Source organism: Schistocerca piceifrons, chromosome 2 (genome assembly GCF_021461385.2).
Source record: "Schistocerca piceifrons isolate TAMUIC-IGC-003096 chromosome 2, iqSchPice1.1, whole genome shotgun sequence".
NCBI lineage: Eukaryota > Metazoa > Arthropoda > Insecta > Orthoptera > Acrididae > Schistocerca > Schistocerca piceifrons.
The window spans coordinates 719,681,327-719,701,705 of NC_060139.1; the positions used below are offsets into that span (position 1 = coordinate 719,681,327).

General features: G+C 41.8%; 1 protein-coding gene across 1 annotated transcript in view; it reads right to left on the reverse strand.

The window, feature by feature from the left end:
* Positions 1-20,379, reverse strand: part of LOC124775796 (A-kinase anchor protein 9-like) — a 517,018-nt gene that overhangs the window by 258,287 nt on the left and 238,352 nt on the right. The window contains exon 18 of the mRNA XM_047250627.1: positions 12,444-12,957. Coding sequence (XP_047106583.1) covers positions 12,444-12,957 — 514 coding nt within the window. The remainder of the gene's footprint in view (positions 1-12,443; positions 12,958-20,379) is intronic.

Consider the following 20,379-nt stretch of genomic DNA (forward strand, 5'->3'; position numbering starts at 1 on the left):
TCCAAAACCATTACAGGCTGTTCTCAAATTTATTTCTCAGAAACTTACAAACTGATCATGATACAGAAACCCACTGCTCTAAGAATAGTGGGCCATTTTCCTCATGTAATCGTGCAGAATAACATTTGCTATTAAGCAATTTAGTTTTCAGCAGCCATAATACGATACTACTGTTCACACACAGTTTCCTCAGTGACGAATAGAGGCCACTTCCCCACAATTAATGCAAGTGCCATTATCAGCGACTAACCAGAACTGAACTGACACACTGTGTCCCTTTTCCAGATTCTACTGAGCACCATGTACATATATGTAATCTCTAAGATATAAATGTATTAGCTCTAGAGCAGAGTTGAAATATGTTCACAGGTGCTTCCCACAGCATTCAGTTATTAATTAATTACAGCTCTCATGACAGTGCAGAGTTAATTACAGACCCATCAGGTATGCAAGCTGATTTCGTACGACATAAAGTTGATGCAACATTAGCCTAACAGGGTCTGGCTAACTGAACGTCAAGTAGCGATTTTCTGTGCTGTCACAAAATAGCAGAAACTTTATTTCACTCCTATGTGCTCATTTGGCAGTGACAGTCATATTTATGTAATAATTCTTTTATTGTACCTTTCCAACCTCAGATCACAAAAATGGTATCATTAGTGGTTTTGATTTCTTAGAAAGTCAGCAAAATAAAGTACGAAGCAAGCAAGCAAGGCTTGATAGGTCAATGAGGACCAACCGACTGCCGTGCTATCCTCTGCAACTGGCATCATGGAATGCAGTGTGCATGAGTGTGAGGTCAGCACACCATTCTCCCCATCTGCTGTTGACTTCATTGACCTTGGAGCTGCTACTTCTCACTCAAATAGCTTCTCAATTGGCCTCACGAGGCTGAGTGCACCCTGTCCCAATCCTCCCACCAATTTCTATATATGGCTAACACATACCTAAATTACACAGTCACTATATAGGGACAGACAAATATATGGGAATACCAAAAACACAACACATCACCAAGCATAATACAGTGTACGAAAACTGCTGGCATTCAAAACAGTTTCTAGTCACCTCAGAATCGATAAATGCAGGCCCTATATGGTTTTCGAGGGAGTCCTATGACATTCTTCCTGCAAATTAGTGGCAAGGTCAGGTAACAATGATGGAGATGAACAGTGGTCACACACGCTTCTCTCCTCAGTAGACCACAAAGGCTCAATAACACTGAGATATGGCAACAGTGATGGCCACAGGAAATATGATAATTCATCCTCATGCTACAGAAACAGCCATGCATGATGAGAGCTGTGTGAACAGTGGTCCTGTTATCCTGGATCACAACATCACCACCAAGGAACAAATATTATACTATGGGATAGATCTAATTAGCCAAAATGGTCACATAATCCTTGGCAATAATGAAACATTGCATACTAACCACAGGGGCCATGGGATACCATGATATGGCTGTCCAAATCATCACCAAACACAGTTCCCCATTCCCCATGTTTAACTCTTGGCAGCAACCATTCTGCATTGCAGGCTTGGAACAACGACTGCAGATGTAAACCTGATCAGAAGTCGGAAACAGTGTGAAACAAAACTCATCTGCCAAATGACTTTTTTCCACTGCTGTATATTCCATGTTTTATGGCTTCAGCACCACATTTTCACATTAGGGGCACTTGCATAATTGTGTGTTGTTTTAAAATTCCAGCTCACCCTGCAATTCCCAGCTTATGAAGCTCCCTTCATGTTGCTTTGGTCCAACAGAATTCATGAGTTCAGTTCTGCAGTGGCTTTTATAGCTGTCACCCTCTCATTTTTTGTCGCAATCCTTTTCAATGATCATCTGTCATGGTCGCTCAACACACTCTCCCATCTACATTGTGATCTGGTGGGTAATGTTTTACCCCTTTCTCTACATGTGATATAAATCTTTGATACTGTGCCTCTTGAAACACCAAACACTTCCTCTCGAGCATCGACAACTTTCCTGCATTCAAATCCACTTAGCTCCGACACAATACACTCACAACTGCACAGAACACTGTTCTGAGCATGAGACTGAAACTTGCACCATCTTAAGGGCAGTGCACAGGTGCTGTTTGAAGTCAAATACAATAGTGCCGCCAGGAAGCTTGGCTAGCACCTGCATTTATGTTCAAGCACACATTTGTTATGGTGTTTTCATACATTTGCCTAACGACTGTATATGGTACAAAGAAATAGATAAATTGTAAAAAAACAATAATGTAAATTCCTGTTTGGAGAAATACAAAAAATAAAGGAAAGGCAACCACTCAACTTCAGCAGACCAGCACATGGAGCATACATACACACACATCAGTGTGCAAAATGTGAGTGGTTGCTTTTCTTTATTTTAAACAGTAAAAATTGTAAATAATTAGATAGAAAGTGAGGAAACATGATACAGCTTTGTTTAAAGTTTAATGTATGTGCACCAGGATTGGAAATTGCATTAGGAATAATTTTTATAAAAAATACATTAGTCAAATGTTGTCTATTTTTCTGCACACTTTCAATAAGTTGTTACTGTGGGTTTTGCAGAGTGCAGAGGAGCACATCACCTTGGACATTGGTGATTTCCTCTTCAATTTGTGTCTTGAGATGAGCTAGGTTTCTTGGTCCATACTGGTAAACACACTCTCCAGATTATCCCATAAATAGAAGTCAGGGTGAAAGGTTGGCATATGGTGGTAGCTAAGCAAAGTTACCGTTCTTTGAAATTGTGTGATCCCCAAAAAATCATTTTACTGAGGCCATAGATTGACAGTGTGTGATGTAGTTCCATCCTGTTGAAACCAGGGGTGCTGACTGTCAAGATTTGGAAATGTACAGAATTTTAGAGCCAGCAATGTCTCTAACATGGTCAGGTATTGTGCAAACATCAGTGTGACTGCAGTGCATGGTTCACCCCCAAAAAATTAAGAGCTTACTGTTCTACAATAAGGCATAATACAGCTTATGATAATTGTTGTACCTTGAAATGGACACTAGTAAAGTTAAGAAGGGCTTCCTGGACTCCAGTAATGGAAGTTCTGATTATTAATGTAACTACTTCAGTGAAAATGGGGTCAATGGGCACCCAGAGATTTTGCATGCTCACTTATTTTACCCAATGATTTTTCACAAATATGCGGGATTGGGACACAGTAATTAGGATTAAACTGAAGTTCATGGAATATGATTCCAACAATCCAATACCCAACAATGTAATGACACGGCAAGTTTTCGCACTGAACAACAAGGACTACTTTCGATAGCCACTCTCACGGTATCAGTATTTCAGGAATATATACAGTGTGTACAATCCCAAACACACACAGTGACTGCATGTAATGACAAAAATTGACCAAGGGGTGGGGTCTGATAGGAGACAGTTTAAACAGACACAATTTTCCACTTACTGATCAAATTTAAGTTTTTAAATTTTGCTTGTGACTTGATAACAATTTTATCATTACTAAAATTCAAAGCTATATAAGAAAGAAAAGAAAAGAAAAGAGTAGTCTGCGTTTACTATCACTCACTAAAGTTCAGTACCTTTCTTCAACTGCATTTCTGTTCAAGCTGAATTAAGCAAAGAATAGTGATACAATTTGGTTGAATCTTAAGTTTTCAGAGTATCCTAAAATTCCTTCATGGGGAAATGATTGGGAATAGGAGAAAGAACACATGTATAGTTGTTGAACGGAAGGAAAAGTTCATTCAAAAAGTATATCAGGAGAGTACAAAGTGCAGGACATTAGTAGGATGTACTAATGGACTAACAAGATCTGAGTACCAAATTATCGCAAATAAACGGATATCGCTACTCACTGAGACAAAGATATTTGCTCAAAGTAAATATGTAGCAAAGAAACGACTATGTGTAACTCCAAATGAACAAAAACTAAATGCAGGTAAGATTTGTGGAAATACTCTATCCAGTCACATTAATGTGAAAATGCATAAAAAGCCTGAATAACCACCTTTTGCAGTGCAGACTGCTGCAAGGCATGCAGGACAAGATTCAATGAGGATCTGAAAGGTACCAACAGATCTGTACCGATTCCAGTGCCATAGCCATAGGTTTCTTGGTTGTGGATTCACAGGGTGAACAGCCCCATCAAAGTGGTCCCACAGACTCTTGATTGGGTTTCAATTTGGGGTGTTTGGTGGCCAGGGGAGTACGGTAAACTCATCCTGGTGCTCTTTGTACCACATAAATACAATGCGACTGTGTGTCATGTTGCATTGTCCTGCTGGTAGATGGTATCACGATGAGGAAAAAGAAACTGCATGTAAGTATCAAACAATGGAAAATCCAGGATGGAATGTAACAATATTAGGAAGGGAAGTTGCTACTCACCATATAGCGGAGAAGCTGAGTAGCAACTTTCCTTCCTAATACTGTTACAAACTTCATGTAAGGGTGGACGTAGTCCCCAACGATAAGTAGATACTTGTGTTGAGCCACTGTGCCTTCCAGAGTGACATGGTCACCCAGGGAGTGCTACAAAATTATTTCCCAGACCTTAACAGTCCCTCCTACCACAAGGATTCTTACAAAGATTCTGTAATTCTATCTTGTATAAATGGAAGAATAGGAGCAACTGGTCAATGACTTGCAGCAAACAGATATCCATCAGCCACAAATTTATGGAATAATTTGCTTTCATGTTTCATGCCATAAACACCAATGGCCATCTGTTCGATGGAGCATAAAATGTGATTCATCTGAAAAACTAGATGTCCACTCAGTGGACATCTAGTTGCGATGTTGGTGTGTAAATTTCAGCCTTTGTAGCCAATGAACAGCAGTCAGCAAGGTTGCATGAACCTGCACCTGTTGTGGAGGCTTGCAGACAGCAACATTCACTGAAATGGTCATTGAAGAGACCCTTTGTTCATTTGAGAGGTCAGTTGCTCAACAGTTGCCTGTACACGTCTCCACAGCCGTCATTCATCCTTGTCATCTACAGCCTGTCATGCACAACAGTTGCCTTGGTGCATTTTGGAGAGTGCCATTTTGTCATGCATAGTATACTTTAAACATGGTAGAACACAAACAGTTTTCAGTTTTTCCACCCTTGGCCTGAAAGCCAACGACCGTGCCCTTTCGGATGTCAGATACATTGCTCTGTTTTTGCATTATGGCAACTATTATGCTGTTTTCTATATCCCCCAATAAGCTAAAACATACTGTCCACTTGTACTGCTGCCACCTGCTATGTGTGAGTGGTTATTGCACGCTGATGCTGAACTGAGGCAATGGTCACATTAATGTGACTGGACCATGTATGAGTGGGGATTAGTCAATATGAGGAGGAAGGTGGCAAGAGTAAAAATAAATGTTAAAAAGGAGGGAAAAAAGGATAAATGAGGACAAGAGAATATAAATACAGACATGAAGAGGCAAAATAAAGTAGAGAGATGGAGAGAATCCTACTGCAAAATGTAAAAACACAAGAAGAAGAAGGGAGACTGTAGGTACAAACACAAAGCCCCATATTCTTAGTTATGAAGCACTAATGATGGGTAGGAGGAATAAGGTTATCTAAGTGCTGAATCACATATCTGCATTACTGTTGTAAAGTTGCACAACATTCTCATTAACAGTGACAACCGATTATCAGTGGCTAGTTATTATAACTAATAATTTTGTTGTGGTCACACCAATATTGTCACATGTAAAGAAATCAATTCCAAATCCAAACCCAGAGTTGTAAAATATTTAGCACTGAAAGCATTTTTATTATGGACATCTATGTATAGACAGAACAGAACTGCATCTCAGACAGTGTGTGTCACTATTTATTACACAAATACTGAATATTCCACAACATACAAGCATTAAAAACGTAAGAAATTTTGAGAACCTTCTACAAATGATAAGATTTGGACTGGTGACGTGTAGCATGCCAACCAGTTGTGCTAAACCCACACTGCACGCAGCACAGGTCACGGCATTGCTCCCTCTCCTGCAGAAACAGCGACGTACTGTTTCAGAAGTTCTCACTGGAGCTGCCTACAGCACCCTGGATATAGTCCTTGTGAGTGGTTGTCTGTTTGACAGACTAGAGGATCCTTGTCATCGGGTCATGTTATTGCTCACTATGATGAGTGTCAAATGCAACCCCTCTCGTGCAAGTTCGCAATCACTGTGCAAGCCTTCAGTTCCCTTAACCAAGAAATCCTGTCACTGATCCGCACTTCAAGACTGTAGTGCAGCGTCATATGGAGGATATGGATAAAATCTTTGCACTTTTATCTTCTTGATGAAGGGTCATAATCCTTAACTTCATTCGTGATGTCCAACAAGCGACAAAGGATATTATATGGCCAGAAATAGCATTTTAGTAACTTTTCTGATAGTTTCACATTCCAGACATGTGTAAAAATCCATACCAAGTCTACCTGGCTGTATCTCGTTGGCTGGTGCTTGGCGCTATATTGCTCTCGGTCCTTCTCCTGGGTACACAGCGATTGTATGCAAGTTGGGAGGCTTGCTTCTTCAGTCCTATTGAAGGGATGTTTTACATAGTCGTTCTGAGTTATCCGGTTGAAATGGGGACAGTGTATCAACTGTCATTTCAGCCACACGACAGTGGGGCACAAAGAATGGTGTGAAGCCTGTATATCTTCCTTCACTGAGTTATATGTGAATGTAACAACGGGAGTATTGTCTCACAAACTGTCTGTTCGATGTCACAATACATCGAGAGCATATCTGCCAATGTCTTATTAAAGTGTTGTGTGTGACCACTCGTCTGTCGGTGGTAGGTAGTTGTCATCCTGCGGTTGATGTCGCAACATGAACATATCTCTAATACTAGTACAGACTGAAAACCTTTTCCCCTATCAGAGAGCATCACAAGGGTTGCTTCAAAATGTTGTGTTCTACCAGGGACCTGTCAATTTCTGGAGCTTTGGCAGTCAGCACAGCTTCAGGTAGATATTACACATTGATACCTATTTGTCAACTATCAGAATCTCATGAGAGGTCAATTCCAATTTGGTGGAATAGCTCTGCACAGGCGGAATTGCTATCAAATGCCCTGGAGGTAAATGTAGTGTATGCTTCCATTACTAGCATTCCTTACAGTGGTTCACATTGTGTGTAGCAAATCAGTAGAGAACTAGCTAGCAATACTTACTTATGAATCTGTATAGTGTCTTCAAGAATCCCAGGAGACCAGATGTTGGAGTGTTGTGGAAATATTTCAGGATAGGTGGCTGTAGATGAGCTGCGATGATGAGCAATCATTTATATCCCATACAATTGTAGATCCTCTAACACCTTATCACTTGGTATTCTCCTCTGACTGGTTTCTCCTTCTTTAAGGGCTCTATGGTTTTCAGCAGTGCTGGATCTCCACTCTGTTCAGCAGCATTCATTTAATGCAGTGATTACTGAGGTTTCAATCATGTTGCTATGTTCTGCCACAGGATTTCTTGATAGGCAGTTGGAAACCTTGTGATTGCATCCGATTTTGCATTTCCCTGTGGCATTGTGTTCTTGAAGCTTCAGCAGCCGTCTCGCCAATTGATGCCAGTTGACCCAATAGGTCCTTCAGGCTAGTCAGCCAGCACACGTAACGGTGACCCATCACAATGAGGAATGGTTTACCAGATAAATACTGCCAGAACTTGTTAAAAGCCCAAACAACTACAAGGTACTCTTTCTTGGTTGCAGAGTGGGTCATCTCAGTCATGATGAGTACTTAGGAAGCACAAGCTATAACCTTTTTTGGCAGTTTCTTGTATTTGCATTAGAACTACACCTATCTCATAACTGCTAGTGTTAGTGTGAAGTTCTGTCTCAGTATCTATGCCTTTCAATGCTAGGACTGGAGAATACGTAGTGAATTCTTACAGATTCAGGCTGCGGCTTGTGGTCTTAACACAGTTGAGTAAGGTTTTCAGGTGGCTTAGATGTTCTTCAAGTGGCTTTTAAAAAATGACAAAGTCATCCATATAGCAAATACATCATTTGATGTGTCAAAGCAGGATGTCCATCATATGCTCAAATGTGGCTGGAGCATTACATAGTCCAAATGGCATAACTCTGAATTTGTAGAGCCCGTCAGGTGTAATGAAGACAATCCTTTTCCAGTCAGTCTCATCAATCTTGATTTGCCAGTAGCCTATCTGCATATCCTTATATGAGATATATTTTGTTCATTTCAAGCTGTCTTGGGTATCACCAGTGCACAGCAATGATTAGACAGCTTTTTCCACCAGTTTGTTCATTCATCAGTGGTTGATGCAAAAACATCACATGCATCCCTCTTCTTCACAAGGACCACAGAAGATAAGTAAGGACACTTTAAGTTTCAATGATTCATGCTGCAGCTTCCTCACAAACTGTGTGTCATTTAGCCAGTGACCCACTGTACGAGTGTTGGCTACTAAGTGCAGGACCACCAGTTTTCATAAGGTGTTTTACCATGGGCTGCTTGGTCTGTCTTTCCTCCACTGTGGACTCTAAAGCATTCAAAAATTAGTGCAGAATGGCTACAACTTGCCAACATTGTTCCTTAGTCAGGTCAGATTCTATAGGCAATTTGATAGGAGGTTCCTCAACTGTATTATTTGAACTAATAGTGGAGCATAATTCTTTGTCAGTGGCACTGAGCTGCCCACCCTGGTCTGTTTCGGCTGTTCCTAGGAACATACATTTAGGGGTGAGTTGCAGCTGCTCCTGACAATTAGTGATCCAAATTCTCCCTGACCACTTGCAATGCTTACTATCATCACTGGGATGGAGGTTGCTTTTGTGAGAATTAGTTTTTTGCAATTGAAAAAAGCTTTACATTTTAAATGAGCACCTCATGTCTTCAATGGAAAACAACTGCCCGAGTCAATCTATTTAGTGTGCTCATTGGAATAGCTTTGTCAGTCTGGAGCTCTGATCTTCCATAATCTATGACTGTTTGTGATGCTTGCAAGAAGTCCCATCTGAAAATAACATAATGACCATACTCCGTCAGTGTGAATTCAAAAGGCCACATTCTGCCAACAACACATACTCTTGCAATACATGTAACTGTTCCTGTTGGCTGGACATATTTCCCATTTGTGACCTTCAGCCCAATAGCTTTCATATCATGGAACATAGCCTTCTTTAGCTGACAACAATAAGCATTTGACATTATAGAAAAAGAAGCCCCTGAGTCAACTGCCATCTGGATAGTTTGGCATCAATGAGATTTCCCAACAACTTGGTAACTGTCATCTTCCATCCTCCAAATGTCCATTCTTCTGTGGTGCGTTATACTTGACAGAAGAGTTGGCCTGATTATCAGTTGTTGTTTGATGGCTGCAGCATAAGTTTCGGCCTGGAATTTGTCCCAGCTACGAGCTTCTCTTCACGGTTTTCGATCTACTGCAGGGTTATGCTACCAAATACATCGTGCCATCCCACCAGTTGTATTTGGTGACTTAGTCAAATCCTTTCAGCCATTTTGTCGGGTTTTGACCAGTGTCTCCGTAAAACACTGGTGGATGCCTGATGTGGTGCTGATTTAGTGCTGTTTTGGAATTTGCCTAGTTGGAAACTTGCTGATGCAAATGTTCTGAAGTAACTGGCATCTCCAGCAAATAATGTCACACCATAACCATAATCAAGTCCAAATCCGAAAGCAGGATCATTAATGAAGAACAACACCTAGCACTGAAAGCACATTTATAACAAACAGCAATGTTAAACAGAACAGAAATGCCTTTTGGATGGCGAGTGCTGCTATTAATGCAAAATGAGGGCTGATCAATAAAGACTAAGACTGATATTTTCCTGTAGCTTCCATGGGAGATTCCTTATTTTTCAGCATCAATATCTGAAAAGAGTGGATTTTTATGTATGATGTCTGTAGGCAGCAGAACTCTTGTATCAGTAAGTTGGTAGTAATGCTCTATTTTATAGACGTTCTTTGCATTTTGCATACCAAATCATGGAGGTGATATGAGAGGAACAACGTGGTTTGTTTGTTTAAACCATACAGCCAATGAAATTTATTGAAAACTGCAGCAAGCATATGGTGAAGATGCACTACCTCCTGCAACAGTGTTTAGGTTGTTCAAAGATTTCAAAGAAGGCTGACTTGTCTCTGTTAAACAAGGTTTCGGCTTCTGCTGTGACTGAAGTCAACATAAAAATAGCTGCTGTGATTGTCAGTGGGGATCTGTGGATAATCTCAGTGAAGTGTTGAGAATTTCATATGGCAGTGCCTTTACGATTGGCAATCTCCATATGACTAGTATTTGTGGCCATTGGGTGCCATGTCTGTTGACTTCCAAAAAAAGGCTGTGTGAATCGAGATAAGCTGTAAGGTGCTGCATCTCTTTGCTGATCAACAGCATGTGTTTCAGGAATCAATTATCCCCGGAGATGAGTCAAGGCTTCATCGTTATTATCCTGAAGGAACATGTGCGAAAGTTGTGATGGTGATCGCATTTTTTGGCTGTGACAGAATGATTTATCAGTGTACAACTCCCCCCTCAGAATACTGTTACAGCAGCATACAACATGTCAGTTTGGCTAAACTGAGGAAGCACATTGCAACAAAACAACCAGAACTTTCTTGGACTGGGTGGTGACTTCATCATGAGAATGTGCGCCCTCACATCGCAAATCAAGCCAACTAGCTTCTGACTCAATTCAACTTTACCTGTGCACCGCTTTTGCCTTATGGCCCCGATATTGCACCCTGTGATTCTCCCCCCGGCCCCCCTTTCCACCACTAAAAGCAAAACTTTGGGGAATTTGATTTCTCTGAAGCAGTGCTCAAGAAAACAGGTTATTCGCATGGACCTGATAAAGAATATCCTGCACCATGTGTTCAAGGAGTGGGAGAGACATTATAGAAAGTACATTCAAGTAGGGGGGGGGGGGGGGGGGGGGTACACTTTGAAAAAGAACATGTAAACATCGAAATGGAGTAATAAACATCCATAATAAAAATCAGTTTCAGTCTTTGTTGGTTAATCCTTGTACAAAACAATTTAAGAACCTTCTAGAAATGGTAAATACTAAATAACAAATACTTGCTAGTGATTGGATTTGAAATGGCAATCCGGAGCGTACCAACTAGTGACATTAACAGCTATTCCACACTGCGTGCAGCAAAGGATGCAGCAATATGAAACATGCTGTTAAAGGTAATGGGCCATTGGCATTTCAGACATGTGCTATAACAGTTTTGGTTTCCTTTGAGAAAGTATCTTTTAACAATGCTGGGGCAAGAGTACACAAAGTGGCAAAATGGACAGACTAATTTTAAAATTAAGCCATTCACATAGTTAAGGGACAAACCTTAAGCTGACACAATTAATGAAGCCTGCAGAACTTAAGTATTATATTAACAGAATTTGGGAAAAATTATATGCAGCATCAATTTTATTTATGGGCTTAAATTAATGAAATCTGTCTTTGGTGTAGAAACTAATTAATAAGTTCTATTCAGTAAAAAAACTAATACTTATTCCGTGATCTGGAAAGATACTATTCTGTGTGGGTTGCATTATAATAGCTCAATAAATTTTCTTTGATACATTTGTGTAATTTAAGAATTTATTAGGTTTCTGGTACCCTCATTGGAAGTGTGTCTGCTACAACAGATAAATTTCCTGTGAAGTCAAACAATGAAACAGTGGGAATTATTGGTATGACAGGGTAGCAAACTGTCCTGCATTTTTCCATATTCAGAGCACTTTGTTAGATATACTTCTACTTGGATATACTGCAGGAGAAATTTTTATCTTCTTAACAACTCCTATACAACAGAGTAATTCTTGAGCACAATTAAGCAGTAATTAAGAAACCTGAAAATGGCTAATACATAGATCACATAATGAGCACTTCTTTATTATTCCACATGGAAACCATCCACAAGAATACTGAAGACTGGACAGGCAGAATGGATAGCTAATGAGTACGCAGTGAATTGTTAAACATGAAGCATCAGCTCTATTGCTAGAGCACAGGATGGCAACTGGCTGTGACTTGAAGCAACAGTCCACCCATCTTTCTAAATCACATTCTCACATTCATATAAATCATCTAGGGAAGCTACAGGAAAGCATAACACAACAGCTTGCCCTCTAACAAGGTAGTGCATTAAGAACCAGTTTTTCTTATCTTCTTCACAAAGAAATTATTTTGTTATAAAGTGGTGTCTACGCAATGACTGGACAAACTATGCAAAATTTCTTTACTTCAATATACATAATCATATGCAAGAGCCTTTTTAATTCTGTAATAGGCTAAATCATTCTATACTGTTATCAGTTAAGACGTAAAGTGTGCCGTTACAATAAGTATTAATATTACAAGTGAAAACATCTCATAGCCATTAAGAGTCAATTATCCTACCCTCATGTTACAATTTTTGCTTACAACATTTGAAAATTTAATAGAAAAAATGAAGACAGAAACCTACCGTTTTTGTGGCACTATGTGCAGAATTCTTACGTCTTTTCCGCTCTTCAAACTGAGACTTAACTGTCGTGAAAAATTTATCAAAGTACTGTTTAACTGCCAAAAAAAGACATTCAGTTCTTTTCCTAGCATTTACTTCAAACTTTTTCCTTAACTCAGTAATTTCTTCTGCATATTTTTGCTTAAGAATATCAATTTCTTCTTGGAATTTGTCAGCATTGTTCATTAAAACAGTTTCATATCTGGCATTCGAATTATGTATTTCTGTTTCATATCTGGATTTTAAATTTTGTAATTCATCCTTGTATTTCAGTTCCAAATGTTGTATTTCTGTCTGTTGAGATGCACTTAGGTCCCTCACTAAGGTTTCAACCTTAGCCTCATAGTCCTTTTTTAATGTCTCCCGCTCATTAGAGTACTTTTTTCTTAATTCTTCTTTGATTGTTTGCAGTTGATTCTGATAGTCTGTGATATGCTTCTTCGCTAAATCCAGCTCTAAATCTTCTTCTAGCTCCCTGAAGACATTGAAGTGTCATCAGTATTTCAAAGAAAGAGACTTCCTAAAATTACAATGTTTATCCCTGTAACCTGCACAATTCAGCTAATATAAGAAACCCTTTAAAGCAAATCAGTAAAAATTATTACCTTAGGAATTAGAAAACATAAAAGACACTTAAAGATATGGAATGTGGAAGAGGGGTACCTGTTCCCCAAGAGATAAAATGTGAGCATCAGAATAGTGTTAATATGCATACAAATGAAACTATATCCTGAGATTTTGAAACTTTAAAAACAGAAGAAATGGTTGAAAGAAATTAGGGAAAGTTTTAGGAAGAATACATAGGTAAATGCAGTAAACTATTTTATTGTGATCTCTGGTTAGAAGAGAGAAATCTGCACGTAAAGAAGAAGAAACACGAATATACAGTCCACTTTTCCAGATGGCAGAAAATGTTCACAATGCATGCAAGAAAATAGAAATTCAAATGAGCCTGAATAACATACAGACAGAGATAACCTCACTGGAATGCAAAAACAGAAATCCGATGCAGAATGGGGGAGTTTTCACTTAAGGGAGAGGGAGGGAGGAAGAGAGGAGGGGAAAGAGAGGGGGGGGGGGACAGGGAGAGGGGGGACAGGGAGGGAGGGAGGAAGAGGGAGAGAGTAACTGGTACATACAACACTAACGGTGAAAAAGAGAAAGTTGAGGAGGAGAATATGTAGTGGAAAATAACAAATTGTCTTTTGGATAGTAAGAAGAGGGCAACAGCAAGAAGCATAAAAAATTATAAAATTAAGACAGCTTATGAGAGTTACGCTAAAAACAGGTGCATTTTTTAATGAAAAGTATAGTTAATATGATGCCTTGTCATGGTTCAGTGAAAGAATTAATTCACAAGTATGCCTGTCCAAAGGAGATATACATTTAATGAAATTGGAAATGGAAGCCGACTTAATCATCAGCTGGGTTAGTTTGGAAATGGAAGCTGACTTAATTATCAGCTAGGTTAGTTCTTTAGACAGTAAAACGTTTAACATTTAAGAGACTTTTTTCACACTTCTTATACTTGTTGGCAATGAAGTAAAATTTAGTGGAGAACACAAAAGGAACAACAGTTTCTACAAACACTATCAAGCATTGAGGCTTATTCACATGCAGACTACTGTGGCCTTACAAGATTCTACATTACCTACATATCTAGTTGAATTACCTAATGAATATTTTTGCATGTGCATCTCTCATTTATAGCCTCAATATATCTTATGCTACAGACTACTGATAACACAAAAAGGGCATATCATAACACAGATAGTAGAACTTTCTTTACTATGAAGATTGCCTGGAAAATAGAGAATTACTGATTTTACAAAAATTACAAACAAGACTACATTTCCTTCTACTACTCCACTTTAATTTTTTTGTGGTTTAAGGAAGCAATCAAATTAATGTAAAATATAAATAATTACTTTAATTACGATTTGGAGGCAATCATTTGAGTTCCTGAATCCACTATTATCTTGTATGCAATACAACTTGAACTCTGAGTTAAACTTGGGTCTTATGGCATTTAGATGCATTTGTGGCCTTTAGATGCACATCATGTTCAGTAGTAATTGAAAAAAGTGCTCTACTGAAAGAAAGCTGCCTAGCACTACTCTCACATTACCTAAATTTATCAGTTTATCATACACTCAAATCACAAACAATACAGTATTGTGCATATTAAGGCACAGCACACTTCACAATCCCTTAAGAATAAACCATAAACATGTGTAAACGGGCATTTAATATGTTAACAATATTAACAAAAGGATAATATTAGGAAGGAAAGTTGCTACTCACCATATAGCGGAGATGCTGAGTTGGGATAGGCACAACAAAAAAGATTCACACAATTATAGCTTTCGGCCATTAAGGCCTTTGTCAGTTTCGTATAACTGAAACCACACTGCGAGCAGCAGTACCAGTGTATGATGGGAGTGGTAATTGGTTGGGGGTAAGGAGGAGGTTGGGGCAGGGAGAGGAAGGGATAGTATGGTGGGGTGGCGGACAGTGAAGTGCTGCAGTTTAGACAGAGGGCAGGAGAGACGGTGGGGCGGAGGGGGGGAGTAGCAGAAAGGAGACAAATAAAAAGAAATTCAAAGACTGGGTGTGGCGGTGAAATGATGGCTGTGTAGTGCTGGAATGGTAACAGGGATGGGGCTGGATGGGTGAGAACAGTGACTAATGAAGATTGAGACCAGGAGGGTTACGGGAATGTAGGATGTATTGAAGGGAAAGTTCCCACCTGCACAGTTCAGAAAAGCTGGTGTTGGTGGGAAGGATCCATATGGCACAGGTTGTGAAGTAGTCACTGAGATGAGGGATATCATGTTTGCCAGCGTGTTCAGCAACAGGGTGGTCCTCTTGTTTTTTGGCCACAGTTTGTCGGTGGCCATTCAGGCGGACAGAAAGCTTGTTGGTTGTCATGCCTACATAGAATGCAACACATTGGTTGCAGCTTAGCTTGTAAATCACATGACTGGTTTCACAAGTAGCCCTGCCTTTGATGGGATAGGTGATGTTAGTGACCGGACTGGAGTCGGTGATGGAAGGAGGATTTATGTGACAGGTCTTGCATCTAGGTCTATTACAGGGGTATGAGACATGAGGTAAGGGTTTGGGATCAGGGGTTGTGTAAGGATGGACGAGTATATTGTGAAGGTTTGGTGGATGGCGGAATACCACTGTAGGAGGGGGTGGGAAGGATAGCGGGCAGGACATTTCTCATTTCAGGGCACAACGAGAGGTCACCGAAACCCTGGCGGAGAATGTAATTCAGTTGCTCCAGTCCCAGATGCTGCTGAGTTACGAGGGGAATGCTCCTCTGTGGCCGGACTGTGGGACTTTGGGAGGTGGTGGGGGACTGGAAACATAAGGCATGGGAAATTTGTTTTTGTACAAGGTTGGGAGGATAATTACGGTCTGTGAAGGCTTCAGTGAGACCCACGGTATATTTTGAGAGGGATTGCTCGTCACTGCAGATGTGACTAGGCCGTACGGAAGGGTATTGAATGGGTGGCAGCTGTCAAAGTGGAGGTATTGCTGGTAGTTAGTAGGTTTGATATGGACGAAGGTACTGATGTAGCCATCTCTGAGGTGGAGGTCAACATCTAGGAAGGTGGCTTGTTGGGTTGAGTAGGACCAGGAGAAGCAAATGGGGCAGAAGTTGTTGAGGTTCTGGAGGAATGTGGATAGGGTGTCCTCACCTTCAATCCAGATAGCACAGATGTCATCAATGAATCTGGACCAGGTGAGGGGTTTAGGATTCTGGCTTTGTAGGAAGGATTCCTCTAGTCGGCCCATGAATAGGTTGGCATACGATGGTGCCATGCAGGTGCACATAGCTGTACCTCGGATTTGTTTGTAGGTAATGCCTTCAAAGGAGAAGTAATTGTGAGTGAAGATATAGTTGTTCATTGTGACTAGGAAGGAGGTTGTTGGTTTGGAATCCATAGGCCTTTGGAAAGGTAGTGTTCAACAGCAGTAAGGCCATGGACGTTAGAAATGTTAGTGTACAAGGAGGTGGCATCAACAGTGACAAGCAGGACACCGTGTGGTAAAGGGACACGAACTGTGGAGAGTCGGTGGAGGAAATGGTTGGTATCTTTAACATAGGAGGATAGGTTCTGGGTAATAGGGTGAAGGTGGTGGTCTACGAGAACAGAGATTCTCTCAGTTGGGGCACAGTAACTGGCCACAATGGGTTGTCCTGGGTGGTTGGGTTTATGGACTTTAGGAAGCATGTAGAAGGTGGGGGTGCAGGGAGTGGTAGGGGTAAGTAGAGTGATGGACTCGCGGGAGAGGTTCTGGGATGGGCCTAAGGATTTGAGTAGTGATGGAGATCCCGCTGGATTACTGAAATGGGGTCACCGTGGAAAGGTTTGTAGGTGGATGTATCTGACAGCTGATGGAGTCCTTCCATCAGGTAATCCTTGCGGTTCAAAACAATGGTGGCCGAGCCTTTGTCTGCAGGTAGGATTATAAGGTCGGGATTAGTTTTTAGATGGTGGGATTAGGTTCTTTCTGCGGATGTAAGGTTAGATTGCATGTTGAGGAATATAGGGAATGATAGTGAGGCAAAGTTTGAAGTTAAGAAACTCTGGAAAGTTAACAGGGGGTAGTTTGGAGGCAGTGGGGGTGGATCATGGTTGGATAGAGGAGTGAACTGAGTTAGGTAAGTTTCAATAGTGGTCTTTGGTTGAGTCTGGCTGGTCGGGTTGGTGGCGAAAAAGTGTTTCCACTGTAGGGACCGGGAGTAGGAAAGAAGGTCTTTAGTAAGTCCTGCATGATTGAATTTGGGAGTGAGGCCAAAGGTTAGGCCTTTGGAAAGGACTGATATTTCTGTGGGAGTAAGGCTTCTGGAGGAAAGATTCATGACTGTTGTTGCGGGTCTGTTTAGGTTCTGGGTTCTGTGTGGTAGTGGGAGGGAGTTTTGGAGGGTTGGGTAAGTGTAGTAGGTCTGTGAGACAGGGTTTGTCAGCTAATAGTGGATGTTGTAGAGGTGGTGAGATCTCATTCTGGAAACATCCCCCAGGCTGTGGCTAAGCCATGTCTCTGCAATATCCTTTCTTCAGGAGTGCTAGTTCTGAAAGGTTCGCAGGAGAGCTTCTGTAAAGTTTGGAAGGTAGGAGACGAGGTACTGGCAGAAGTAAAACTGTGAGGACGGGGCGCGAGTCGTGCTTGGGTAGCTCAGTTGGTACAGCACTTGCCCGCAAAAGGCAAAGGTCCCGAGTTCGAGTCTCGGTCCTGCACACAGTTTTAATCTGTCAGGAAGTTTCATATCAGCACACACTCCACTGCAGAGTGAAATTCTCGTTCTAGATCTAAAGCGTGTAACTGCAGGATAATACACACATCAAAAAAAGTTTTGCATCACCTAATCCCGGGGGTTCTGGTACCTGTACAGAAAATTGGTTGGTTGGTTGGCTGATTGGTTTAAAAGAGGGAGGAAGGGACCAAGCTATGAGGTCATCAGTCCCTTGTTCTTAATAAAACAATGCCACAAGTGTGAGAATAAAACGGATGAGACATATAACACAAAATGGAAAGAAAGGAAAAGCCACAAGAATGAAGGAAAGGCAATAAACCCTACTAGGCACAAAAGAGGAAAAGAAAACAACAGAGATGCTAGAAACAGAAGAGAGTAAAACAAGAAAGCAGATTACAGTGGCTGGCTGACCACGAGAACAAAAAGAGAAGCCAGCCTTCTGCAACACATTAAAACTTCCACCCTAAAAGCACTAGGGTGGAAGACACAGAGGGACAAAGGACATGCAATAAAACCTACATACAATTAAAAAAAACCATTCTCACAGATAAAGCTTAAAACTAAAGCTGCTGCTGTGGCATTGTCACCCAACACTGAAGGTAGGGAGCTGGGAAAGTTAAAAGTCCGCCAAAGAGCAGGCAGGCATGCAAGAGGTGGATGACTGTTATTTGGGAGTCACAGTGACACATAGATGGGTCCTTGCGACAGAGCAGTTAACCATGCGTTAGCCATGTATGGCCAATGCAAAGCCAGCAGAGGCCAACTGATGCCCTGTGACAGGACCGCAAGGAAGACTTCCACACGTTCGTCATCTCTTTAATGTTACACAGCTGTTGTGCATACTGTTATGTCATTCCATCTCCCAAAGCCTGAAAGCCCTGTGGTGTAAGAAAGAACGCGGGTCAGCTTCGGAGATACCCATCTCCAGAAGCGGTTTCCGCATCGCCTGTTTGGCCAGCTTGTCGGCAAGTTCGTTGTGGCAAGTACGTGGCTTGGGATTCCGGTGTGTCCAGGGGTCCAGACAAGCACCACTGAACGACGGGACTGTTCCAGGGCATAGATGGGCTCCTGGATGGATGCTACCAGAAGATGGCAAGGGTAGCACTGGTCGATAGCTTGTAGGCTGCTCAGTGCATCAGTACACAGCAGAAATGACATGCCAGGGCATTAGCCCTGACCTGGGCCGCTGATGCAGGAGATGGACTGCTGCTGGTGGGAAAAGGAGACTGTAATTCAGATGCTCAGGAGGACTACAAATGTGTGCAATGTAACTGGTGAGCAGTTGTACACATCGGAACTGCAATGGCGGGACCCCAACCTCCACCAATACCCTGGTCACCGGACTAATCCTAAAAGCTCCTGTCACTAGTCGAACCCCACAGTGGTGCACAGGGTCAAGTAAATGCAATGCTGAGGGCACTGCCGAACCATAAACAACACTCCCATAGTCAATTTGGGATTGGACAAGGCTCTGTAGAGCCGCAGCAGCACAGAGCAATCTGCACCCCAACTGGTGTTGCTCAGGCAATGGAGGGCATTGAGGTGCTGACAGCACTTCTGCTTAGGCTGACGAAGATGAGGAATCCAAGTCAATCGAGCATCGAAAACCAGTCCTAAGAATTGATATGTCTCCACTACAGTGAGTGGATCATCATGAAGGTGAAGTTTTGGGTTTGGATGAACAGTATGACGCTGACAGAAGTGCAGGACACCTGACTTTGCGGCTGAAAACTGGAAGCCATGGGCTAGAGCCCACGACTGCGTCTTGTGGATGGCTCCCTGTAGGTGACGCTCAGCAACACCAGTATTGGAGCAGCAGTACGAAATGCAGAAGTTGTCTGCATACAGAGAAGGTGAGACGGAGCGCCTGACAACTGCTGCTAGACTGTTAATGGCCACTAAAAGTAGAGAGACACTCAATACAGAGCCCTGCGGGACTCCATTCTCCTGGCTATGGATGGAATTATGGGAGGCACCGACTTGGACACAGAAATTATGGAGCGACAAGAAGTTTTGGATAAAAATCGGGAGCAGGCCCCGGAGACCCCACTCATACAACGTGGCACGGATATGCCGCCGCCAGGTTGTGTCGTATGTTTTACATAAGTCAAAAAAGATGGGAACCAGGTGATGCTGTCTGGAAAAGGTTGTTTGGATGGCAGACTCAAGGGGCCCAAGATTATCAGCGGTAGAGTGACCCTGGTGGAAGCCACACTGGCATGGAGCCAGTAGGCCACGTGACTCCAGGACCCAACCCAACCACCAACACACCATACATTCCAGCAGCTTAAAAAAAATGTTGATGAAGCTGATGGGCCGATAGCTATCCACATCAAGCGGGTTTTTACCGGGTGTGAGCACCGGAATGATGGTGGTCTCCTGCCATTGCAATGGAAAGACGCCATCACACCAGATCCGGTTGAAGACGATGAGGAGATATCGCTTGTAGTCAGATGAGAGATGTTTAATCATCTGGCTGTGGATCTGATCAGGCCCAGGAGCTGTCGGGGCAAAGTGCACGGGCACTGAGGATCTCCCACTTCGTAAATGGGGCATTATAGGATTCACTGTGGCATGTGGTGAATAAGAGGACGTTCCCTTCCAGCTGCCATTCGAGAGTGTTAA